The sequence below is a fragment of the Triturus cristatus genome, chromosome 4_2 (genome assembly GCF_964204655.1).
Source record: "Triturus cristatus chromosome 4_2, aTriCri1.1, whole genome shotgun sequence".
Classification (NCBI taxonomy): Eukaryota; Metazoa; Chordata; class Amphibia; order Caudata; family Salamandridae; genus Triturus; species Triturus cristatus.
This window is the reverse complement of record NC_140586.1, coordinates 499,969,639-499,996,690: the sequence shown is the minus strand read 5'-3', so window position 1 is coordinate 499,996,690 and position 27,052 is coordinate 499,969,639. Positions and strand designations below refer to the sequence as shown.

General features: G+C 44.0%; 1 protein-coding gene across 3 annotated transcripts in view; it reads left to right on the top strand.

Annotated features, from left to right (window-relative positions):
* Positions 1 to 27,052, top strand: part of DNAI3 (dynein axonemal intermediate chain 3) — a 958,656-nt gene that overhangs the window by 858,887 nt on the left and 72,717 nt on the right. For 2 of the 3 annotated variants that reach the window (XM_085602077.1, XM_085602078.1), the window contains one exon: positions 25,592 to 25,796. The exons of the other annotated variant lie outside the window; for it this stretch is intronic. In XM_085602077.1, coding sequence (XP_085458203.1) covers positions 25,592 to 25,796 — 205 coding nt within the window. The remainder of the gene's footprint in view (positions 1 to 25,591; positions 25,797 to 27,052) is intronic. 3 annotated transcript variants of the gene reach the window in all.

Below are 27,052 nucleotides of genomic sequence, written 5' to 3'. Positions count from 1 at the left end.
TTTCTACATCAGTGGAGATCCATAACATTGGTTTTAAATATTGTGGAATGAGGGTATGTCCTACACTTCGAAGAATTTCCTCCACTCTTTCCACCCCAATAGAACTTGCTTTCTGTTGACCATCTTCAGCTCCTCCAACAAGAGGTCCAATTCTTACTTTAAAAGGTTGCAGTGGAGCTAGTTCCAGAGTAGGAATGGGGTCAGGGATGCTACTCATGCTATTTTCTGATTCCCAAGATGGAGGGTTAATTGCGTCTGATCCTAGACCTCAGGGTTTCTCAAACAGAAAAAGTTCAAGATGCTGACTGTAGCTCAGGTGCTTCTTGTGCTGGAGAAAAAAGACTGGAAGGTTTCAATCGGCTTGCAGGAAGCCTACTATTCTGCAGTCGCACAGGAAGTATCTCCACTTCCAGGTGGGTTCTCTCATTTGGTCTTACTTCCGCTCCTCACGTTGGTGATGGCAGTGGTTGCAGCTCATCTCAAAAGGTTGGGAATACCAGTCTTCCCTTACCTACACGATTGGCTCATCAAAGCCAAATCTATGGAGTTGGTGTTGCATAACTTGCAGTTGATGACTCAGTGGTTGTTCAACCATGGCTTTTCCATCAACAAGCCCAAATCCCAACTAGAGCCCAGGCAGCACACCCCCGTGTATAGGGGTAGTACTGGAAACTAGACTTCCATCCTCCTCAGAGGGTTCTGGATATTCATGCTATGATTCTGATGTTTCAATATGGTTCCAGCCTTAAAGGACTTGCGCTAGACGTGGGTTCCGTGCTCACTATACCACTGGATTCAAACTCGCCTGGCTGATGAGGAGTGAAACCAGTCTCTGGATGCTTGTTTTCCGATCCAGGGAGGACCTGGCAGTTCATGATGGACTGTTCCCATGGAGAGAAGATTCAAGGCTGATTTGCATATGGCTGTGCCCAAAATTTGGTGTTTCATGGTGAGCAAACAAACGATGGATTTAAACCAGATCTGTGACAAGTGGTGAATGTTTGATTTGCTCAGCATTCCGTCCATTATTTGTTTGTTTTGCTAAAGCTACCAGAGGGTGAGCACAGGTTATCTTTTGGTGTGTATCTAGCTTACCCTGACTGAAGTGGTAGTTCTTGGCTGGCCTGGGTCCATACCTCTGCCAACAAGGGAGCCCATTTCTAACACCGATGTACCTTGTCGATGTGGGAGAGCTATCAAGAAATTTTCAGTGAAATGTAGGTGCATGGGGATATTTAAAAGGTGAGGAATTCGTAGATAGATACTGTATCCATCCTCTTCCCCATTCAGTCGAATGGACTCTTTTTCTGTCTAAAAAGGTCCCAACCTATGGTTCTGTACACTGGTCATGCTAGTTTGTTGACAGGCTTCTTCAGAAGGCACAGACAAGTCTTAGCAAGGCAGTGACATCAGTGTTTTTGGGTTGCGCATAAATGCAGCCCTGTTTTTGATTCCAGAGCAATGTTGGTGCAGAGCCATACAGTGCTACCTACCGGCATGCAGGAGTACTGTGTTTGAGCTTCTGAATCCAGCCTGACACCTGCAGGAATATTTTCAAATTGAGGAATCTGTGGTTAGAGTATCCACCAGAAAGAGCGTTACAGAATGTGAGTAACTTGTTCTTCGAAGTGCTAAATATTTAAATCCAGTAAATGTGTGGTCTGATGCTGGTCTCTTCTGGGAAATTTTAAGTCCTGCTCAAGTTATTCACCTAGACGCAAGGAGCAGTACTATTGTGTTTCCACAAGAGGAGTACTTAATTTATAAAACGTTTCAACAATTATACATGGCCAATGTAATGGGTTGTCACTAAAATAATCATTTTTTTCTTGAAGGCGGCTATAAATAGATGTACTACATTCAGACAAAACAGCCTCTGTGTTTGTTCCCTTTTGTGGAAAAAACCTAACTTTTCCCCCAATTTCGATAAAAATCACTATTCATTGCCAGTCTGGCACGTTTCACAATATGTAATGCTTGCACCAAGGCTGAAAATATGTTGATTCCAAAACTGTATGATCATTAATGTTTCTAACTGCAAATTATTTGTGTAGAATGGCTTTATGTCCAGAATCATACAAAGATTGGTTTTGGGATTAGGTAGAAGTGTTCACTTAAATTAATCAGTGAAGTTATGTTGCTCACATCTTCACATTCATGTTAGTCAAAGGAACATATATGAAATAAATCAAAGTATAGCAGTGACTTTAGGACTGGTTGGAGACCAGCTACGGGAATGCCCCTAATTTATACATATGTTTAAGGTCTCTGAATCACAGATATGGTAGAGCCATTGTAATTTTGAAAGCCATAATCTTTTTGGTAATTTAACACAGTGTGGTGATCACTTCGATACTGAATCTCTTCATCTTGATATTGAGTCTGATTAGATGGAAGTTTTTGGTAATAAGATATATTGCATAACTGTAGGAAAGTAGGATCTGCTTTCATGGTCACCCCCACTTTCTGCTGGTGTCATTATGTTTTTCTGACTATTCTAACTGGGATCCTGCTAATCAGGACCCAAGCATTTGTGTGTCTTCCATAAATTGAACTTGGTGAGTACTTAGGTACCCCCCAGATCGGCTGGTGTACCCTTGTAAGTCTCTGGTATATGGTAATAAGGTGCCCAGGGCACAGGGACACCAGGGGTCCTCCATGGGCTGAAGCATGCATTATGCCACCCATGGGACACTTTATGTCACACTTAAGGCAGGCCTTTCAATCCTGAAGGCAGGGTGCTCGGTTATAAGTGTGAGGGTGCCGCTGCATGAGCAGGACAACCTTAAAATCCACAGAGTCCATTCTCCCAGGTTGTAAATGCATCAGTCATCACGAAAAGGAAGAGTGGCAATGTGTCATTACACGATGGCTAACTGTAAACTGGCTGTAACAAACCCTGTTGTGCTTGGTATCAAACATGCTGTAATCATACCCCAACACCATGTGTTGGAGGTATGATTCCATGTGCTGTAAAGCTCCCGCAGGAGAACCTCAGTGCTCCCAGTACCAGTCTTCTAGACCCGGACATCAAATTATGGCTGCTTCCGACCAGAGACATGATTCTGCCCTCCCACTGCTGAGCCAAGCTCGAACTGGTGAAGGCAGGGCAATAGATTCCTAGGCACAGGGATGTGTGACCACCTCCCAACCAAGATTTAGAGTATTGGGCCAGGGTGGGGGCGCTTGCCAGCGTCACTAGACTGCCTAAAAGGGCACTTTTGGTGCCCTCCTTGCATATTCCAGTTGGAACCAGTTCAGGCAGCCGTTGGCTCCCTCTCTGGCACATAACTGGATAAAGGACGAGAGAGGGACCCCTGAATCGTCTCAACCCTTTCCTTAGGGTACTTACCTGTGTGTGGTTCCTTAGATCTGCTGTGGTGCAAGATTCAGATTCAAAACCACTTAATCTTCAACCGTCTGGGTACTTTGGACTTCGCTTTGGGAACCTAGACTGCAACTGGGAAGACTCTTGCTGCTCTTGGTCTCGTCGTCCTGTGAGTCTTCTGTGTCATCTGTGCCTGTGCTCCATACAGGTTCTTCTACAGGCCTGCGGACATCCAAGACACCCGAAGGAATCTCCCTTGGAGTGAAGGAGTCACTACCCTGCATCTGCAGGCACTACAACAAAGCTGACCGGTCTGCTGTTCCAAGCTCACACAGACTCCGAAAGGTTCAGGAACGCAGGTGGTGATTCTGCAGCTCCCTCGAGGCCTGAACTGTCTACACAGCAAGTTTTAAGCCAGTATACCTCATCGGAACCAATGAAGCAGTACCCCTGTGCACCACGTCAACTTGCCGTTGCCAAGGCTTGTTGACTCTCTTCACCATAGATCTTTGGGCTTCAAGAAACACTAGCCTAAAGCATCTCCTGCAATGAAGATCTTTATCCTCACGGCATCCTCAGCACCGTGGGCCTGCATTATTGATGAGCTGCACAAGGCTCTCTTGCGAATCCTGTGCCTTCAGCCCATGGGTCCTCTTGAGGGTCTTCTTTGGCTCTAGTGGGCTCCCATTCCTTCATGGGGCCTGCTCTAACCTACCTGCTTGTGGTGAGTCACTTGGACCTTGCTGGTCCCGAAACTGCACCTTTTGCGTCTGCTATATTTGTTGCTGTTGCCAAGGCTTGTTGGTGCCCCTGATGGACACTGACCCCCTGGCTCTTGATAACCGGCGTGTTGGCAGCACGTGAAAAGCTCCTGGTCTTTCACAGCATTGCCTGGTCTGTACAGCTGCAGTTTCACGTTCGCTGTCAACTCTCCTGCATCTCCAACATCAGTGGGCATTTGTCTTCTGTGCCTCCTGGTGACTCCTGAGTGGCATAGACTATGTTCCCTCTGCTTGCAGGTACCTCTCATCTTCAATCCACCTTTGGGTTCCACCAAACACGTTCACCTTCTTCGCCAGCGGCCTCTTCACTGAAGTCTTCCATTGTGGTCTACGGTGTTTTCCGATGTCACTTCGCACCTATGCACCAGGTTTCCCTGGTGTAGGTATCCTGGTCCCTGGGTATCCACGGATGGAGTGACTCTCCAACCTTCCATCTTCAATGGGGTTTCCTCAGGGTCCTCTGGGAAGGGTCCTTCTTCTTTAAAACTACATCCGAGACTTACCAATTAACTTGTATTGAGTACACTTTTGTGTTCCCACTCTGCATACGTCCTCTGTTGGGTTCCTGGGTGCTTACCCTGGGTGGTTCATTGGCTCCCAAGTTCTTCTACGTCTTCTGGGTCCCGTCTCGACTTAGATCGTGGTTCGCATTCAACTTTATTAGGATATGGTTTGGTCTTCCCCTGGGGACCACTGTGTATTTGTGCTACTTACGTGTTCTATTACCAAAGTATTGTGTGTATTGTGATTATATCTCTGGGTAGCAGATATTGCAATGTGTTAGTGAGTGTTTCTAATAGATACATATTTTTATAACTACACTGTGTGGTTCTTTTTCACTTAACCTACACTATATGATTATTTCTGGTAAACCAAGCTGCTTTACACTCCTTCTGGACCAAGCCTGAAGGCTGCTCGCCATAGCTACCACTTAGAGAGATTTCTAAGGTTGTCCAAGAGCACTAAAATCACCATAAGGGTTGTCTGAATTAGTGCAGGGTGCTACACTTACATAAGTGAGTACCATATACTAAGACCCCTCCTACAACAACTCTGAATTCCATCATTGAATTATGATATATTTTGAATAACAATTCCTTGTGAGCAGACTGTATAAACATATGTGCAATTTTTGACAGTATAATTCATGCTTGCCTGACTGAAATTTAAATTGTTTCTATATTCAGACATATTTATTCCTTAATATCATGTTATCAAATCAAAATGCAAAGTAAAGGAGGAGAGTAACGCAACAGCATCTGAACCTATATCATTAATTTTACCTGGCCACAAATATTTTACCTTAGTACTTTAACCCCTTCCATGCTGGACGGATTCCCCTGCTGTGCTGATCTTTTCCTGCGCGGGCGTGGTCATGACGGAACGGTTCCGTCATGAGCACAGCTCAACCGTGGCTCATGACGGAACCGTTCCGTCATGAGCACCGAAGGGGTTAAGACAATCTTGTGACTTTGAATTTCATGTGAAAAAATTCATTAAAATGTATAGAAACAAAAGATTTGCCTTTACTCAGGGCAAATACCCCTAAGTCAGTTACAAAATGTAATCACAAATTAAAAATGTGTTTCTCTCTATTTGAGAAGTCCTGGACACATCCCACCACGTAGATTGTTGTCTGATTGTTCAGCACAATTTATATTAGTAAAGGTTAGCTAGAAACATTTGTTAGATTTTATCAAAAGGTTTGCTGCAGTGCATCGAACAGTGCTTAATTTGAGCCAGTGTTTTCCAGTGCTCCCCACAGTCACATGGAGCCCGATTCACAGAACTAACTTAAGACAAAATCCTAAACTTACTACCATTTTGGTATTCACAGAAGGCACTTACTCATTTTGGTATTCACAGAAGGCACTTACTCATTTCGATATTCACAGAAGTTAGGAGTCCTAACTTTAGGACTCCTAAATGCCTTCTGTGAATACCGAAAGTCTTAAAGTTAGGATTTTTCTCAGTTTAGGAGTAGTGAAGTTAGGGCTCCTAACTTCTGTGAATACCAAAATGAGTAAGTGCCTTCTGTGAATACCAAGATGGTAGTAAGTTAAGTATTTTGTCTTAAGTTAGTTCTGTGAATCGGGCCCTTAATTGTCAGCACCGGGGCCTGTGACAGTCTGCCACAAGCTGACGCTGTCTGGTTAAATTAAAGATGCCCAAAACAACAGTTAATTATTAACTTAATATACATTAAAAATGACTATTACCTGCCACCCAAGCCATTCTTATAGCTTTGGGGGCCTGAAATAGTCTGAATTTTCACACTTGTAGGAGTGTGCATGTTAGTACTTGTGTTGTTACTATCATTGGTGGTGCTGGCAGGGGCATTGTGTGGTACAAGGTGCAGTGTTCCCCTGGCTCTTATTTGTTTGCAAATTACGCCCTGCCTTTGAGTGTGTGCCTGAAGTTCTCAAGGATGTAGGACTTGGCCTGTTTACTGAGGAACTCATATTTGAAATTCAAATGAAATTACAATATTGATTCACTATTCTGTGAAAACAATAATTAGCAGTAGGGCGGACTACAATTTGGGCATTATTGTCAGCAGGAATCAATTTGTGAGTTACTAGAATTGAGATCAAATTGTTTTTTATATTACTGAACAGTTCCATATCATCAAGATAATTTGTACACTTAATTTTACTGCCATATTCTCAATGATTTGATAATGAGGTGAAGTCAGTGTGTGACTATAGCAAATGCAAGATCTGTCCCTGGTTTCAATATTTTGAAAGAAAATGATAGCAAGAATATTAATTATTTTTGGAGTAAAGAATACAGCAAACACAGTAACGGTTCTTACCGGGGCTTTGAACTCCAAGATGTTGTTATAAGTACAGTCCTATATTAAATTGGCTGTGAAGAACATAGCTGTATTGCCATAGGAATTATGGAGCAGATCTGACAGAGAACTCTAGCTGCAGATTCCTTAATTTCCCAGCCGTCAGACTGGATCCGGACAATTGTTCTCTCAGCAATACCCCTGTGTGCCCATAGGTGACTTTGGTCGGCTCTGCGTGACGTCGTCCTCGTTGCCCTCGCCAAATGTGACGTATGCGTCACCTATATAGGCACCAACTCAATGTGCTAGCGTAATTTTTTTTTTTTCTTTCACGGCAGGCAGGCGCTGATCAGTGAAGAGAGCTACCCTCCCCCTTTTTGACATGATTTTTTGACATTTTGTCAACCGCTTTTTTGGGGTGAAGGTTGACAATGCTGATGAAGACTTCAGGGTTCAAGCAGTACGGCGGCTGTCACCGCGCAATTACCGTGAAAGGCCCGCATTTGGTTTGCCTTTGGTGTCTGGAGAGCTACCATGACTCGATGTAATGTTCTGACTGCCGGTTCATGAGTCCGAAGAGTTTGACATTACAAAAAACAATGGTACCTGGAGAATTGGTATGAGAATAAACTTTGTATTTATAATAATGATACAAATTAAGCACAATGGCAATAATCTAGGAAAAGGTGTGCAGGTTTTCAAAAAAGCACAATTGGAGCCCAGTAGGTAAAATGCATTGTGTTTTATATTAAGTTAAAAAAGTCCTAACTAGGGGGTTATGAGGTCTCATCTGGATCTCTGATTTGTGGGACACCTAGATTGATATGGATGTATTGTCAGATGGTAGTTCATACACCCAAAACAAGTGTGAATGAGGGAAGTGGTACTTACATAGGGCCAAGCCAGGCGCCCTGTAAGTATAAGGGAGTCTGACAATATCGGTCACGTGTATCCAATTTACACGTTTATGTGGCACAAAGATGAACTGGGAAGTTCTATGCAGCAAAAACGTTGCATGTGAGAAGCGGTAGAAAATACTGCGAAGTATCAGCGAGTACGTGGAATTTAATGTCTAAATTATTAAGGGTGAGTTGCTGCTGGGTGGAGAACAGCGTCAAAAGGTTTATTCTCATACCAATTCCGTAGGTACCATTGTTTTTTTGTAATGTAATATGTAACCTGGTTCCATTTGAGTAGGGTAGTCCTTGTCTCCTTTGAATCTGAAGGCTTTGAGGGAGTGGTCCCTAAACCTGCTTGTGTCTTGACAGGTGACACCATGTCGCTGGACTCCTCGGAGGTTACTGTCCCAATCGAGAGGAAGGTTTGGGCACCCCTCCAGGAGCCCCTAGTCATCTTCGTCACATTCAAAATCATCGGACATTCCGGTAAGAGGCATAAGAAGCACCAGAAGTTGAAGCATGCTTCGACTTCTTCCCATCTGTCGGCCAGCGTGATGGATAAGCCTCGGAGTTTAAGGCCTTGCTCTTTGAATCCCACGCCTGGGTTGGCTCTGCACCTCCCCGATTTTCCGGAAGTCAGAGCAACCCCCTCCCAACTCAGAGAATTTTTATGAGTCCATGCACCTCATTTTTGGGTGACCTGACCCATCTGGCGTGCCTTCGTGTACTGCTGGGTTGGAGGGGGCTCCATCTGGTTCTTCGCTGACAGCTCCCGCACCAGTTCTCCCCCTTGGATCCGGACTTACATCGATTATGCCCCTGCAACCTTTTCTGACGCTGCTCCTGATACTCCCAAAGCTTCTTCCACCCAGCGGGGACCTCAGCCTCATTCTAATTGCCAGCACAGCATCGCTCGACATCGATTCCGGCACCGACAGGACCTACAGGTCCTAGGTCATTTACTGAGCCTTATTCTGAATGGCTAGGAGTGGGAGAAGATTGGGAAGGGTTGCTGTACCCTTTAGAAGCCAGCCTGAAGAGGAAAATGACTGGTATGAGGAATTGGTTGAGGCCAGTGGACTGGGTACTTCTCCAGATACTGGCATGTTTTCTCTCCCTGTCTTGGCTACGGAAGAGGGATCGTCCTATGCTATGGTGGTGTGAAGAGCTCTTTGGCCTTCAACTTCCTTTAGTGGCAGTTAAGTGTACCATCTTGACAGAGGTGCTGCAGCCAGGAGTTTTCCCCTCAGAACCCTTGCTTCCATTGAAAAAAGGCCTCATGGACATCCTACTGGGAACCTGGTACAAGTGCACCACATGGGCTCCTGTGAATAGGACAATTGCCCGCCGCCACCACCCTCCTACAGGCGTATGAAATGTCCTCACTACCCACCCTACCCCAGAAAGCTTGGTAGTTCAGGCATATACAAAACAAGGCTCAGTCCCTTCCAATCCCCCGGATAGGAAATTCAAGAGGCTGGATAGTTGGGGCAAGAAAACCTTTTCTTCCGCCAGCCTTGCATTGCAGTTGGTGAACACTGCATGAATATTGGTCCGTTATTCCCACACTCTGTGGGAAATGGTTGTGCAAGTGCTGCCACAGTCCGAATTAGGCCTGGGCTGTTCTTTCCCAAGCTGTATTAGATAGGAGAGATGCAGTAAAGTTAACCATCCGCTTTGGTCTCAACACAACCAACTTACTGGGCAGAGCGATTTCATTGACTGTGGCTGTCAGACACCATGCCTGACTGAGAACATTTGGCTTTTCGGGGTGATGTTCAGTCCTCTTTCATGGACATGCCCTTTGATGACACCTGTCTCTTCGGAGACGAGGCAGAGACAGCACTGGAGCTCTTTAAGAACTCAAGGCCTATGGCCAAATCCTTGGGCCTCTCAGTGGCCGCATGTTCTCAGTCTGCCTTTTGCCCCTTTCGTGGTTACGGAAGGGGCTTCAGTCACACCAGTCATACCCCAGCCACCAAACCACGCACGTTCAGCAACCCCTGCGCGGCCATGGCACGTTCCACCCAAATGGGTTGGGCTGCCAGAGGTCGGGTCAGTCCACCACCACCCCCCACCCCCCGTCAGCTTCAGCCTCCAAACCCTCCTAGTCTCATCCTTCCAGACCATTGTGGAAAAGTGGATTTCCCTGGTCAGTTATGTCCCCTATCTTGGACCCCAACGGTTTTATATGCATGTTACAAGTACATGTATGTTCCCTCCAGTTCCAGTTTCTAAGACGCAAACATATGTGTGTCTACTGTCGACATGTTCTCTGTCAGATCCGCCATCAATGGGCTGGATATTCGATTCCTTAGTATGAAAGGCCACCGACTTTATATGGCTAAGTTACTCCATTTTTACAGTTCAGGCGAGTAGGCCCGATTCTGTCCTCAAAGCCTTTCCCTGCTCTCTGTCTCTGACAGCTTCAGCTTGAGCTCGCATCTGTATCCATGAACTTTGTCCTACTCCCTGTGCAGCTAACGGTGCCTGCCTCGGCCAGTTTTCGCCTGTCTGCCAAGAAGTTGTATTTCACCTTCGAATTATCTATTTTGCTCTCCAGCCGATGCATTCCTGTCCAGTGATTTAGGTAAACATTTCCTTTAGCTCACAAGCAAAGGACTCAGCCTTTCCGTCCTCCTGCAAGTGATTCATAGCCCTGTTGCCATGGAAAGTTTTCTATCCCTCGCATCTCATATAGACACTTAGACGCTTGTACACGCACACAGTCAGTATAGAATAGATTCTGTCCGAGAGTCTCTTCCTTGTGGATAACATAGTTCTTTAAACATAGGATGTTAGATATGATTTGGGATTAGGATGACTTGACCCCAGACTTCTCGTCTCCACATGTAGAGCTAAATGTCAAGTCCCCTTCACCCCCTAGTTACACGTCAATTACACGTCATGCTGCCGCGCGCGCATCTATGCCAAGTATTATCTTATAGATCCACCTATGTCTGATAATTCTAACCAATTATGTTTCTTTTATTCCTTATTACGCCTAGTTTCGATTATGTCACTGTCACGTCATTTTTCTTATCAAATGTTACGCCTTCTACATTCGTTTCATTGTAATGTACTTATTATAAAAATACATGTCTGTTAATAAATTATTGTACTTCACTTCCTGAACCTTCGTGGTGACGGAACCTGAGGGCCGCGACTCGAGTCGGCCATTTTGAATGGAATAAAGCCCATTAGAAACCTCTTATACCACGGATTCTGCCTCTTGTTATTTTGAGCTATTTACTTTAATTTAAGATTCCGCATGAAATTCAGTCCGGTAATATTTATTTTATTTACCACATAATGGCGCCCGAACAGGGACACTTTCTCATCTCACGCGCCGGCGGTGCGTTGCAGGCCCGGTCTCCTGCCACAGCTGGACGGACCATAAACGCGTACCAGCAGGACTTCCTGTAAGCTCCCTCCGGTCAAGCGGGGGCGACTGAGGCTGCGATCAACCCAGACGAGGCGGTGAGAAGTGCGAAGTATCCCGACCAGAGCCTAGCTGAGAGAGCAAGATCCGAGGTATACAGAGGCCCACCAGGTTTTCCGAAATTCCGACGTCCAGAGGGTCCGATGTCCGCAGTTATCGAGTCCTGTCCATTCTCTGAGGCCTTCCGTTTCAAGGAGCTACTCGGTGAGTACCATCGCCGAGGAGGCGTGTTGACGCGCACATAGGTTGTGCCGGTCAAGACGGATTTGGGTACACAAATCCGGTCTGCACTGTTTAGCAGTGTATATGTACTGTTTAGCAGTATATCAAGTATTCCGAAGTATTCAGTTATTGTCAAGAATTCAGCGTGGTGATTAGTTAGGCAGACTGTCATCATTGTCGATCATTGTTATAATGTTTAATGTTTAATGTTTAAAGTATTCAGAAAATGTCTTGCATATTGTGGTATGAATGACTGTTCATTGTTCACTGTTCATTATTGTGTTTCTCGTATTAAGTAAGTTCAAGAGTAAGTATCAGATCAGTTGTCAATATGCCGCTCTTCTCGAAGTTAAGACAGATTACTACCAGAAAAGGGGTGCTTGAAGAAGCAGTTCCTATTCCTCCTAGAGACACTCCAGGACATTTCATGTACCATAAACATGGCTTAGATGCCATATTGTTTCTTGATCTATGGGTAGATTATACCAAAGGATTACCGGAAAGTCAAAGGTGGCCCATAGCGGGAACCTGGGATGCAGAGTGCATCATGAAAGTGGAGGAAGAGTTATGGAAAAGAAAGGTCAGACAGTCACAGAAAGACGCCGTTGAGTTATGGCGTAAAGAATCTCATAGACGAACAGAAAAAGCACGTAGACAAGAAGAGAGGAGTAAAGAAAGTTCAAATAAAGTTCAAGAAAATCTATTAATTGAGGAAGGTATCCGAGTGAAATCAGAACAAGTAAATAGACAAAGAAATGCTCTTATGAATGGTATGTATCCCCTTCTAGCCGAAGGACTACCTAAGGCTGTTACGGAGGTGCCAAAGGACTTGCCACCCCCATTATTTCCAATTAAGGTACATCCAAAGGGGCATCCCAGAACCGCAGAAGATGTTTTCCTTTCCTCATATCTAGACGATGCAGCCCCCGAGTATGCTAACGCCACACCACATAGACCGTCTGGCGGAGGGATTCAACGTCAGGATCAGGTATCTGTCCCCGTGCAACAGCAAGTCCCGATGCAAGCTCCGGCAAGCACATCTGTTTCCGCATCTGTCTCCGCAGTCGACTCTACAGGGGTATCGACACCCATAGTTGCTGTATCACGCTCGACGAACCCTTTCACACCCGACGCCCCAGATGGGGCCACGGGAGGTGCTAGCAGTACTTTCACGCCACCTAGAATAAATAAACTTGTTTTTCAAGAGTCAGCACATTCACGTACACCTAAGTTCGTAAATGAACGTACGCTTAAGGAACTTCTTGTAAATTGTAGATATGACCCGGTGGTTGGTAAAGAGGACGAAATGGTCCTGGCATCATTACGTATCAGACGAGCCGCAGAGTATTTAGCAAGGTTACCAGGGATGACTACGCATCTAGATAACATATACCATTTTGTTCAAACGGGACGAGATCCAGGATGTATTAACAGAGCTATGGAATTCCAGAAAGTAGAGATACAAGGGGAACTGTTACGTTTCCTCATAAACTGTGTGATCAGAAATCAAGATCGTCCGGGGGTAGACCGGAATGCAATGCTTATTCTTACAAGATGGAGTCAGAATATATCAGAAGGGAGACACGATAAGCAAAATTGTATAATAGCCATGTGCCGAAAAATACGTAAAGAAATAGAGCGTATTCATGAAGAGAGATTGGGAACAGACGAGTTTGAGCAAGATGAAGTGTCCGAAGCAGGGAATTCTGCAAGACAGTCAGAGACCATAGCCTATGTAGGCAGAGGAAGATCTTGTGAAAATACTAGATGTTTTTCTGATCCAATACACTCTGTATGTCCAAATAATAGCAAAACGTATCCGACGCCTGTAATAAATCTGAAGTCTCCTGAACATTCGTTTCAAGCCGCAGATAAAATACTACGAGAACGAAGAGGTTACCACCTCCTCGATTCCATGGATAAGCAAGAATTAGCCAGGTCAGCCGTTCATTGGATTGTTAGTCCTGAAAAATACGGTGATGAGACCGTAGCACACACGTTTCTCAACCTCAGTACAGATGAACAACGTTTAGCTGGAATCTATATGATTCAGCAACTCCTCATATTATATAAGAGCCAACATGCTGATCCTGGTCCTTTACCTGATATATTAACGGAACTACTCACGTACAGATGGAAAGGTTCTAGTAACAAGCTAATTAAAGAGATATTAGTGTCACGTAAGCAGTATGTTCTTTTTGTAAGTCCGGATTCTCTCTCCCTGCCCCCCAGAGAAAGAGCACCGTACTACATGGATAGACAAAATCCTTTACGAGAAGTGCACCCAATAAAAGGCGAAGACAATGAGTTTCACCGTGTATTTGTTTACACACCTATATCAAAAATGGAATTATTAGAAATGAAGAAAGTAGTACCTAGCCATGATAAAGACCCAGCGGGTTTCCACCGAGAAATTAAAGACATGTTACTGATGGGAGAGTACACCTTTCCTGATATTATGACAATATTAAAGGTGCTTTTGCCTGCTGGCATTTATGAAAAACTGAAAGAAAAAGAGTGGGAAGTGGGAGACCAAAAGATAGACTGGACAGCATTAGCAGAGGAAGAAAGGGGCCGAGCCGCAGGTTCAGGGCTCGGGGATAAAGTTAAACTATTACCAGGTTTACTAGTACAGGTACTGCCACGTTTATTAACTACAAAAAAGGAAGATTGGGGTGCAATCACAGCCTGTAAACAAAAGCAAGATGAAGACACAAGCGATTATTATGCTCGATTTGAAAAATGTTTTGGTATAAATAGTGGTATAAAAGCAAGTAGTGACTCATATCCACATTTATTTGTGACAAAATTGGTAGAAAATGCACTGCCTCCAGTGAAGAATAGAATATTGAAATTCGAGAGTACCTGGCAAAGTAACACTCCGTCGCAAATGCTACAAATGTTACAGTATCATCACAATAGAATTAGGGATGAACAAGAACACGAGCATAGACGCATGAAGGATACAAAAATGAAAATGCTAGTTTCTCAGACAGTACCAGCAGATGGTCACAAAAAGGGTGTGACACATTCTGGTGATTCTGCAGTTCCTGTAAAAGGAACCTGCAATTACTGTAAACAACTAGGCCATTATGTACATGATTGTCAAGTCCTGAAACGAAATATAGCTACAGGTATTGCAAAAGAGAGACCACGATTAGTTAGACAAGATCAGAATGAAAAAGGAGCTATGCAGCATGGACAGTCCGTGCCAGTTCAGCAACAGTCTATGCCAGCCTCACAGCAACCCATACAGTTTGTGCCAGCTGCACCACCGTTGCCTGCTACTGCCACACAAACCACAACACAACAAATGTATCAGACTGCACAGTATGAATACCCTGAGTATCAGCGTTACGCATGAACCAGCCTAGAGAGGGAAGTTGACTTACCGCTTATCGAGATTCCGGTAGATCAAGAAGGACCTTATGTACATAGTGAATTATTAGGTCAAGATAGAAAATTCTTACTCGATACAGGGGCAAGTCGAACAACCATAAAACGTAGTGAAGTTCCAGGGGCACCCCTCTCAGGCTCTCAAAATGTTTCCCTTGGTTTTTCAGGAAAACCTATTGTTAATGAAGTATCACAGCCTCTACCACTTACGATAGGACCTTTGACACGAATTACAGATTTATTGCTTACTAAATCATGTCCAGAAAATTTGTTAGGAATTAAAACTCTGAAAGCACTAGGAGCCATAATATGTTGTTCTCCGGAAGGAGTAAGGTTGTTTTTGCGTGATTTTAAAGGTCACTATGTGTCTAGAGACATGGATCCCCGACTACAGATTTTACCAGTACATCTATGGGCACAAGGCCCTACGGATGTTGGCTGCATGAACATTACACCCTATCGAGTTACATTGAAAGCAGGAGTGGTATTACCACGAATGCGACAATACAAGTTACCGCATGATGCTGTAGTGGCTTTGTTGAAAATCATTGATGAGCTAATTGCCCAGGGAGTAGTTGTAGAAACAGACTCCAATGTATGTAATTCACCGATAATTCCGATTCTTAAACGAACTGATCCTACTGCTCCCCCAGTGTACCGATTGGTTATTGATTTGCGTGAACTAAACAAGTGTATTGTACCACAATTCCCTGTGGTCCCTGATATATCATCATTGTTGACAGCAATTGATTCCGAAGCAACATTCTTTACTGTAATTGATCTCAAGAATGCCTTTTTCAGCGTCCCAATAGATCCGGAAAGCCAATACTTGTTCGGATTCAGTTTAAATGGGCGCAGCTTTAAATTCTCACGCGCTCCCCAAGGATTTACAGAAAGCCCCAGCATCTACAGCCAAGCACTGAAACGAGAACTTGACAGTATCCACATGCCAGTCAATACTGCACTGCTTCAATATGTCGATGATCTGCTGATCACCGCGAGAAGCGAGCCAGAATGTGAAAAAGCTTCTCTGACAGTTTTACATTTCCTAGCCGACAAGGGGCACAAGGTGTCCCCTTCTAAGCTGCAATTCTGTGTTCAGCGAGTTATTTATCTTGGTCACTCGCTGTCCAAGGAGGGAAGGCAGCTTACACCAGATCGCATCCAGTTAATTGCTAACATGTCAATACCCCAGACGCAAAAGGAAGTGCGGGCTTTTATAGGCCTCACTTCATACTGTAGACAGTGGATTCCCCAATATGCATTTCTAGCAAAACCACTCATTCAGTTAACCACACAGGAGGCAGCCACATCGACTGTCCTCCCTTGGACTCAGGAACATACACAAGCTTTTGAGAGCTTAAAGAAAGCTCTATGTCAAGCACCTGTTTTAGCAACACCATGTTATAGCAAACCTTTTACACTCTTTGTTACAGAACGCGAAGGTACTGCCTTGTCAGTACTCACTCAGGATCAAGCAGGATCACGCAAGCCATGTGCTTATTTTTCCAGTACATTAGATCCCGTAGCTCAGGCTTTGCCTGCATGCCTGAAATCAGTGGCAGCGACAGCTTTAGCAATCAGACAAAGCGATGCCATAGTATTAGGACACCCATTGACAGTTCAAGTACCACATGCAGTAGAGGTTCTTGTGAACCGAACACAAACACAACACTTGACCATAGCAAGACTTACTGGTTATGAACTGACATTGTTTCAACCACACATAGAGATCCGACGGTGTAATACATTGAATCCTGCTACACTATTACCTGTAATTGGAACAGACCCACTAGCTCATGATTGTGTTGAAATCATTGAAATAAAGACGAAACCTAGACAAGACTTGACAGACGTTCCATTGTTAGATCCAGACCTGACGTTGTATGTAGACGGATCATGCATGAGAACAAGTAAAGGAGATTTAGTGGCCGCGTATGCAGTCACAACAGACACTGAAGTTATTGAAACAAACTGTATAGATACTCTGTCAGCCCAAGCAGCAGAACTTGTTGCTCTAACACAAGCCTGTATTCAAGCCACGGACAAGAAAGTCAACATATATACTGATTCACGTTATGCATTTGGAGTCGTACATGACTTCGGAGTGCTTTGGCGGGAGAGGGGTTATTTAACTTCTCATGGAACACATATTCAACACGGGTCCCTCATTCATGCCTTGTTAGACGCAATTCATTTACCGACTGCAATATCGATTATGAAATGCAAAGCACACACGAAGGTTACTGATACCATTTCTCAAGGCAATGACTTAGCTGACAGAACAGCTAAACAGACTGCTCAGAATCGCACATTAGACATGACAAAGCCAATAGTTCAGACACCAACACAGTGTATGACAATTAAGGATCCCGCACTTGACGTAATTGACATACAGACACATGCCACAGCAGAAGAAATAAAGAAGTGGACGGAATTAGGAGGGATCCAGACAGATCAAGGATGGATGACGAAGGAGAAATCTGTATGGTTTCTCCCCGATTCCATGGTTCAAGCCATTATAGCTACAGTTCACAGTCCAGCACATTTAGGAGAGAAGGCTATGCTAGACAGCATTCAGCACATTTGGTTCAACAAACATTTACGAGCAGCAGCTAAACAAAAAGTTCGTACCTGTATGATATGTTGTCAGTTTAATCCAGGAAAGAGTGTTCCCGTAGAGCAGGGTGGATTTCAGCCTCCTGACCATCCTTTTGAAGTCCTCCAGATGGATTATATTCAGATGGAACGTTGTCGAGGATTCAAATATGTCCTCGTAGTTGTCTGCGCTCTCTCCCGTTGGACAGAGGCGTATCCCGTATCAGATTACACTGCCCCGACTACTGCCAAGCAGCTAGTTCGAGAATTCTTCCCACGGTACGGTTTACCACGTGTTGTATATTCAGATAACGGTCAGCCTTTCTCATCCGAATTAATGAAACATGTCTCACTCTTGTTGGGATATCAGTGGAAATTCCACTGTGTCCGACACCCCGAAGCAGCAGGTCTCGTAGAAAGACATAACCAGACACTGAAAATCAGACTGTCCAAAATATGTAGAGAGAAAGGTGTCGACTGGATAGTAGCATTACCAGTTGCACTCTTTTACATGAGAATGGTAGCACACTCTAGAACAGGGCTATCCCCGTATGAGGTGATCTTTGGTAGACCGCCGAATATGTGGGGGACGCCTATACCACGTAAAATAACTGATGTTGACTGTAATATGCTGACAGATTACCTGGCTTCCTTGATGTCTGCACTACAATCTTCTCGTTCACAGGTAGCTGCAGCCTTTCCCGACAACACTGAGGCGAAACCCCATGACGTGGTCCCCGGGGACTTTGTCCTGGTTCGGAATTTTGATAGGAAAAGCCAATTGGATCCTAGGTGGAAGTTGCCTAAGCAGGTCCTGCTGACGACCAGAACAGCTGTGAAGATCGAAGGACAGAAAGGATGGGTGCATTCCACCCATATAAAAAAATTTCATGGACTACCTTCAGATATAGACACTGTGCCCTGCACTCCCTCACAGACTGATTCAAAACTTCCTTTTGTTGAACAAAATGACTCTCAGTGCTATAAACAGAAACTCAGGTCCAGATCTAAACTGTCGGACGATTTGATTGTTTAAGTCCTCTCCAAGGTGAAGCGGTTGAATCTGTCCCGACATGTATCCCTTAGGTCTGAATCATGTAGAGTCCAGAATCATAATGAAACGACATGCTTATTGTAAATTACTGCGTAACCACTGTATTGTGACATTATTAATTTTGTTTTTATTGAGTATTTTAGTAATTATTACGAGTATGATTTTGCACATATATCATCCTGTTTCTAAACGTGTTTTCAATATAACTGATGAACATTCTTTTAGTGACCTACCGCCACATGAATTATCCTATAGACTTGCGCTGCGCAATAACACATTCATTAGTATGTTACATCATTCCCATCAGACTAGTAATGCGACCAATTGTTGGGTGTGTGGCCGACTCCCTCCCTATCAGAATAACAAAGGAGTTCTGCCTTTCTTTCCACATCCGTTCACACACAATGGCTCCTGTGGAGCATGGTTTAGTTTATTAAATTCCATAGACCCAGACACAGCAGTTTATCAACAACATTGGATATGGGGAAATCTGAATCTAGTTTTATTCAAAGTCTGTCACCCTAATAAGGAGGGTCACCTCAGTAGAACAGGAACTGATCTAGAAAATGAAGTGTATAAATTAGGTAATTTTACACCTAATCTTATGATTTTGAATGTCAAATCCGAAGTTGAACTAATTTTGCCCACTATGTCAGTATTTCCAGTTAAGGGTGAATTATGTGTAAGAAAAGTTGGTTCCAAACACATGGGCCATAGCCAATGCGTTACTACAGTAGAATATAGTGATCAAGGTAAATCTTCATTTAGAGCTTCTCGCCATTCCTACTTCATATGTGGTCAGACTGCATATATGCGTCTGCCTCTAGATTGGGATGGTACCTGTTACATAGCATTCCTTTTGCCACCTGTTTTCCTAGCTCCCCCTGATTATTATCGAAATGTTCATTTAGTACACAATAGAGAGCGAAGAGATCTCCCAGTTGTCGATTATACTGAGACGGCATGGGACAAGTATGTAGATTTCAATAAAGGTATCTTTCCCTATATAGGTACTATATCAAATAGTAAGCTGATACGCAGACTCACCAAGACTCTTGAAGCTGTAGTAAACGAGACTATAGCCGCCCTAGGCAATCTGACAGAGGAACAATCAGTGATGAGAATTGTTGTTCTCCAGAATCGTCTTGTCCTTGACGTCATCCTGGCCGATAGGGGCGGAGCTTGTAGGGTCATCGGATCCAGCTGCTGCATTTTCATACCAGAAAATTCGCCATCTGTATATAAAGCTATAACACGCCTTCATAAGATTGTAAGCCAGATACACGAGAATCCAGGCACTTGGACATGGTCCGGGTGGTTTTGGAGTGTGATATCAGCCTGGGGATGGAGAGTTCTATCCTTCCTAGGTATTGGCCTTCTTATGCTCTTCAGTTGTTGTTTATGCCTGCAATGTGGACCAGCGATTTGTGGTCTGTGTGCCACATCGTGTATTCCACATCAAGGTTTTCGCTCAAGATCCCGGAAGAAGAAAGAAGAAGAAATGATGCTCCATGAGCAAATCAATGGAATGATGAAGATTGATGTCTCGTGAAGGGCAAGAAGGGGACAAGGAGGGAATGTGGAAAAGTGGATTTCCCTGGTCAGTTATGTCCCCTATCTTGGACCCCAACGGTTTTATATGCATGTTACAAGTACATGTATGTTCCCTCCAGTTCCAGTTTCTAAGACGCAAACATATGTGTGTCTACTGTCGACATGTTCTCTGTCAGATCCGCCATCAATGGGCTGGATATTCGATTCCTTAGTATGAAAGGCCACCGACTTTATATGGCTAAGTTACTCCATTTTTACAGTTCAGGCGAGTAGGCCCGATTCTGTCCTCAAAGCCTTTCCCTGCTCTCTGTCTCTGACAGCTTCAGCTTGAGCTCGCATCTGTATCCATGAACTTTGTCCTACTCCCTGTGCAGCTAACGGTGCCTGCCTCGGCCAGTTTTCGCCTGTCTGCCAAGAAGTTGTATTTCACCTTCGAATTATCTATTTTGCTCTCCAGCCGATGCATTCCTGTCCAGTGATTTAGGTAAACATTTCCTTTAGCTCACAAGCAAAGGACTCAGCCTTTCCGTCCTCCTGCAAGTGATTCATAGCCCTGTTGCCATGGAAAGTTTTCTATCCCTCGCATCTCATATAGACACTTAGACGCTTGTACACGCACACAGTCAGTATAGAATAGATTCTGTCCGAGAGTCTCTTCCTTGTGGATAACATAGTTCTTTAAACATAGGATGTTAGATATGATTTGGGATTAGGATGACTTGACCCCAGACTTCTCGTCTCCACATGTAGAGCTAAATGTCAAGTCCCCTTCACCCCCTAGTTACACGTCAATTACACGTCATGCTGCCGCGCGCGCATCTATGCCAAGTATTATCTTATAGATCCACCTATGTCTGATAATTCTAACCAATTATGTTTCTTTTATTCCTTATTACGCCTAGTTTCGATTATGTCACTGTCACGTCATTTTTCTTATCAAATGTTACGCCTTCTACATTCGTTTCATTGTAATGTACTTATTATAAAAATACATGTCTGTTAATAAATTATTGTACTTCACTTCCTGAACCTTCGTGGTGACGGAACCTGAGGGCCGCGACTCGAGTCGGCCATTTTGAATGGAATAAAGCCCATTAGAAACCTCTTATACCACGGATTCTGCCTCTTGTTATTTTGAGCTATTTACTTTAATTTAAGATTCCGCATGAAATTCAGTCCGGTAATATTTATTTTATTTACCACACCATGGGCGTCCAATTGGTGGCAGAATCAGCCATCCCCTCCACCACTGTCAGACCATCACATCGGACAGGTGGGTCCTCCATATAGTCCAAAGGGGCTACTCCCTACACTTCAAGACCAGCCCTACCTCCGTGACTCCATCCTTCGACCGGCTGACAGAGGATCATTTGACTTTAGTCCGGGAGGAAGTCATGACTCTCTTGACCATTGGAGCCATATTGTAGGCTCTGGAGCCAGAAGTAGGCTGTGGTTCCTATCCCTGCTACTTTCTGGTCCCAAAAAAGAACACAGTCCTTCGTTCTATCCTAGGTCTATGAGCCCTTAACTACTTCCTCAAAAAGGAATAGTTCAAGATGTTCACTCTAGCTCAGGTCCTGCCTTCCCTGGATCCAGACACTGGATGGTAGCGTTGAATTTGCAGGATGCGTATTTCCACATTCCTGTCCTGTCTGCCCATTGGCGTTACCTTAGGTTTACGGTAGGTCACAAGTATTTTCAGTTGACTGTGCTCCCCTTTGGCCTTACCAGCACTCCTCTGGAGTTCACCATGTTAATGGCAGTGGTCACAGCTCATCTGCACAGATCAGGGGTGCCAGTCTTCCCCTATCACAGCGACTTACTGCTGAAGGTGGACTTGCCACAGACTGTCGTTTCCCACCTCCAGACTGCGGTGAACCTCTTGCATTCAATGGGGTTTACCATCAATGTGCCAAAGTCACACCGGACTCCCACTCAGATGCTCCCTTTAATTGGAGCCCTTCTAGATACAGTGCAGTTTCGGGCTTATCTCCCTGAACGACGAGTCCTGGATATTCAGGCTATGATACCAATGTTCCAACCTCCATCCTGGATTTCAGTGAGAATGACTTTGAGGCTGCTAAGCCTCATGGCCTCCTGCATCCTGCTAGTGACACATGCCAGATGGCATATGTGGGCTCTGCACTGGGGCCTGAAGTTCCAGTAGGCACAGCATCAGGGGAATCTCTCCGACATGGTCCAGATCTCAAAGGGAACTCCAAAAGACCTGCTGTGGTGGCTGATAAACTACGATTGGGTCAGAGGCAGACACTTTTCCCTTACCCAACCAGATCTCACTGTAGCGACAGATGCATCACTGCCGGAATGGGGCGGCGGCCATCCGGGAGAGGTGGAGATCAGAGGACTCTGGTGGAATCCGGACTCCACATCAACATGTTCTACCCTCTATCAAAGGAAGACTGGTGCAAGTGTTACCTGACAACACCACCACAATGTGGTACTGCAATAAACTGGGCAGAGTGGGGCTGTGGACTCTTTGTCAAGAGACTCTGAATCTCTGGACATGGCTCGAACACCAGGGTATATCCCTGGTGGTTCAACACCTGGCAGGTTCCTTCCCTGAACACCATGGTGGATGAACTCAGTCATCGATGCCTAGCAGATAATGAGTGGCATCTCCATCTGGAGGTGGTACAAGGTCTCTTTCGATGGTGGGGAGAGCCTTGCTGAGATGTGTTCGCCTCCGCAGAGAACATGCAATGTCAGCAGTTTTGCGCGATGGAGTTTCCAAAGCAGCTCTCGCTGGGAGACTCTTTTCACCTAGAGTGGAGCTCAGGCCTCCTGTACACCTTTCTGCCCATGCCACTCCTGCCCAGAGTTCTCAAGAAGATCTGGGTAAAGTCATCCTTATCGCTTTAGACTGGACATGGAGAGTCTGGTATCCTGAGCTTCTACGGATGAGCATCAATCCTCCAATCAGGCTGCCCCTTCGGGGGGATCGTCTGTCGCAGCAGCAGGGGAGGGTCCACCACCCAAACCTGTCAACTCTGTGCCTTCTTGCATGGAGATTGAGCAGCAGCAGTTGACAGCTTTCAACCTTCCTCCTGAAGTCTGCAATGTTATTCTGGAAGCCAAACGGCCATCTACTAAGACCGCATAAGCCTGCCGGTGGAAAAAAGTTGTAATATATTGTACAGAGAAGTCTATTGACCCTCTTTATGCTTCCCTTTATGATATTTTGCTTTTTATTTTGTCCCTTGCCCAGCAGGCCTCTGCTCTGGGCACCTTGAAATGGTATCTTTCAATTTTGACTGCCTTCCTGAGGCTGCAAGATCAACCTTTCCTATTTAAATCTCCAATTGTATATAGATTCCATAAAAGCCTTGTACATATGTTTCCTCCTGCCCCTTTCAGTATGCCTCAGTAGCAACTTAATCTGGTTCTCACTTTCCTAATGTGCGCTCCGTTCAAGCCTCTGCATTATTGCCCCCTGTGGCTGCTCACCATCAAAACACCCTTCTTAATGGCAATTACATCTACAAGGATGGTGAGCTAGCTGCAAGCTTGATTGTCCAAGCCCCCCTTTCTGACAATATTCTCTGACAAATTGGTGCTTCGTACAAGGGCCTCTTTTCTTTTGAAAGTGGTGACTCCATTTCCTGTGGGGCGTTCTGTCACCTTGCTCACTTTATACGCTCCTCTTTATCCCTTCAAAAAAGAGGAGTGACACCACTGCCTGGGCCCAAAAAGAGCATTGTTGTTCTACCTTGACCGCACAAAAGAGTTTCGGGTGGATGACCTACTCTTCGTAGGGTACATTGGAGCAAAGAAAGTTTGTGCATTGCAGAATAGGACCATCTCCCAGTGGGTCTTCCTCTGCATTAAAATGTGCTATGCTCTGGCCAAGAAGCAGCCTCCTGAAGGCTTCAGGGCACATTCCACCAGAGCTAAGGCTGCTACCACTGCTTTGCAACGTGGAGTCACTGTCTTGGACATCTGTCAGGCAGCAACATGCGCACCCTTGCACATGTTCACCAAACATTATTGCCTGGATAGTCAAGTCCGCAGGGACAGCCATTTTGGCCTCTTAGTCTTGCAGGACTTACTAGTGTAAATATATCCACAGTTCCCTCTCCAGGGATGACATTGCTTGGGTATCTATTCAAAGGTAAGGAATCTGTGGCTAGAATTCTCTATCAGATGGACAAGTTACTTACCTTCGGTAACGCAGTATCTGGTAAAGACATGATCTGGCCGTGGATTCCTTATGGACCCACCCATCCTCCCTGCGCTGCGGACAAGTTTCTAGGGTCAGGGCTGTTCGCTTTCAGTGCCCTAGTTTCTTAAAAACCCATCAATGTCGGAAATCTTCATGGCTTTGCGTTTCTTGGTGGAAAATTGTGACACGTAACTGACGTCAGCGTGCAGAGATGGTGCCAATATAGGTGATGCAGCCATCACTCCCAGAGCGGACAACACCAAGAAAAGTCACACAGAGCTGAACAACGCCACCTACCTGTGCACAGGGGTATTGCTCAAAGAAAAATCTTCCAGATCCAGTCTAACATCTGGTAAATTCAAAGGTAAGGAATCTGCGGCTAGATCATGTCTCTACCAGATGAGGTGTTACCGAAGGAAAGTAACTTGTCCGACTTGGTTTGTTAAAATTGTTGTGAGGTATGAAATAATGCCTATTTTTGCCACTGATTTACCCCAATGAAAAATTTGTCAATGGATGTCTTAAATGAGTTATGGTGTCCTTTGTCAAAAAACATAATGCGCATCATGCAGTTTTCAGGTAATTTGAGGATGGTGTTTATGTGGGGCTGTGTGAACTGATATAGGGCAGTCTTCAATGTTCCATATGTTCATATATCTCTAGGGTCATTTGTTTAAAATAACTCGATACATTGTAATTGTTCTATAATGTAACTGTATATGTCTATATAACTGACTATTTTGTGTTGCTGCATGTATAATCAAAGGGTTACATTTATTGCTGGAAAATAATTCATAGAGTAACAAAAAACAAAGGAACCTTGTGTGTCATGAGGGACCGAGGGTATACCTTAAGTGAATTATTGAGGTCTGGAAATCTGCTGATTTTCATACCCTGTTACGCTACCCACTAGTTTGTTAATATATTGTTCCTTTTACCGTATGTTGAATAAACACAATCCTTTCCATTTGGACACACCAACACAGCTCTAATTTGCCGTTCTGTGTTTATGCTCCTTATGCTCTTTGGTATGGACCTATGTCTCTAGGAAATAAATTCATGACTAATCAAAAAATCTATTTACTTGATAGAATCTTTAACCTTGGCTCTCTCAATCACTAAACGTTATATTTAAATATCGTGACTTTATCTGTCTTTAGTAAATCATCAGTAATGGTTTCTAAATGTAAGTATGATGTAGATAGGTAGTTAAATAAGCAAATCATGAAATATTTCAACATAATACATTTTTTCTGTTACTTCTTAAGGACGTTCCTCTCTTTTGCAGTACAGTACTCTTTAAGATCAACTCTGTTTACCTTGACCTTTGCGATTATTTTAGACTGGACCCATTCTCCGATCGTGTTCCTCTCAAAAAAGATGCACATGTGGACACTGGTCTTTATCACGAGCAGGAGTTTTCTTCATTGGCAAAGAGGATGGCAATGTCGATATATGGGACATATTGGAAAAAACACATGAACCATCTCAAAGTCAAAACATTTCTATAACAGTAATAACCTGCATCAGACCTTGGATTGTCTCTTGTAAGTACATGAAAAAGTCTCTCTCTCCCATCACACACCCTCATCCATCCATATGTCTTGTCTTCTTTCTATCCACTTTCCATTCTTTCTGAAAAACACATTATAAAAGTGACATTTAATATTAAAATGTGAGGTTGCTCAGTCTCCAGCAATGGATCATTTAAGGTATTATAAACATTACAACAGTAGCCGAATACCAGGCAGGACCCTGCAACATTACTTTGATTAATATTCAACATGTTATTCTTTTATTTCTTTTGCGGTCTGGCTACAGAGAAATGTAGCTTCTCCTTTGGCCTAAATAAATATATAAAATGATATAATGTACAGATAATTACGTTTTGTCAGCCCGTTTAAGTCATGGGGTAGTTGAAAGTTTCACGTGTGAAACTGTCAGTAACTGACCTGATTTTGTCTGTAGCTAAGATTTGCAGTGCCTGCAGTCCTGAATTTGCCTGGAAATAGTTTCCATGTCACCTCTTGTGTTTTCTAAGGCCTGGCTTTAACTGTTTTGCCAGGCTCACTTAATAAACAGATATAAATGAAAAATGCATAGAAATATGCATACATAAAGAGAATTCGGGTCAGTTCTCTTTAGCCGATGGTCTGTTCAACTGTCATAAGTCCATGGGTCAACCCACTTCCGCCACTGGTTCTCTCGCACTGTGAATGATGTCATTTGTCCTAGTTACATGTGCACATCCTCCTAAAAAGAAGTGTATTACAAAAAGAGAGACTGAGACACAAGGAAATCCCACCTATCACTTTTGTGGGTAATGGTTATATTCTGAACACAATAGTACACAAGTCTAGAAGACAAGCTGTCTTAATATCCCACACCTGAGAAACTCCCTCAACAACATTTGAAAAGAATATGACTCAACACCCACTCAATATCAACATTTCTTGTAATGACCAGGTCAATGAAAGTTTTGAAGTTGAATTATAATTGAATTACATAATGCACAGACTCCCAGAACCTGTTTCTTAAAAAAATGATTTCTTTATTTAAAATCCATTCATTGTAAAACGTCTTCTCTTAGTAGGCTGTAACCAAAGGACTTCTTCAAGGCTGTGTTCATTTATACTGTATGTGATGTTGTAGTCCAGGTGAATCCTTTCCATTCGTTAAAGAAAGAAAATGCTTCAGAATTTGGAATATCATTAGTTCTTCCTCCCAAGGTTGCGGTATGTATGACAGTAATTCTTGTATCAGTGTACCCCATTGATGGTTCTCCAAATTATGCTTCCTCTCT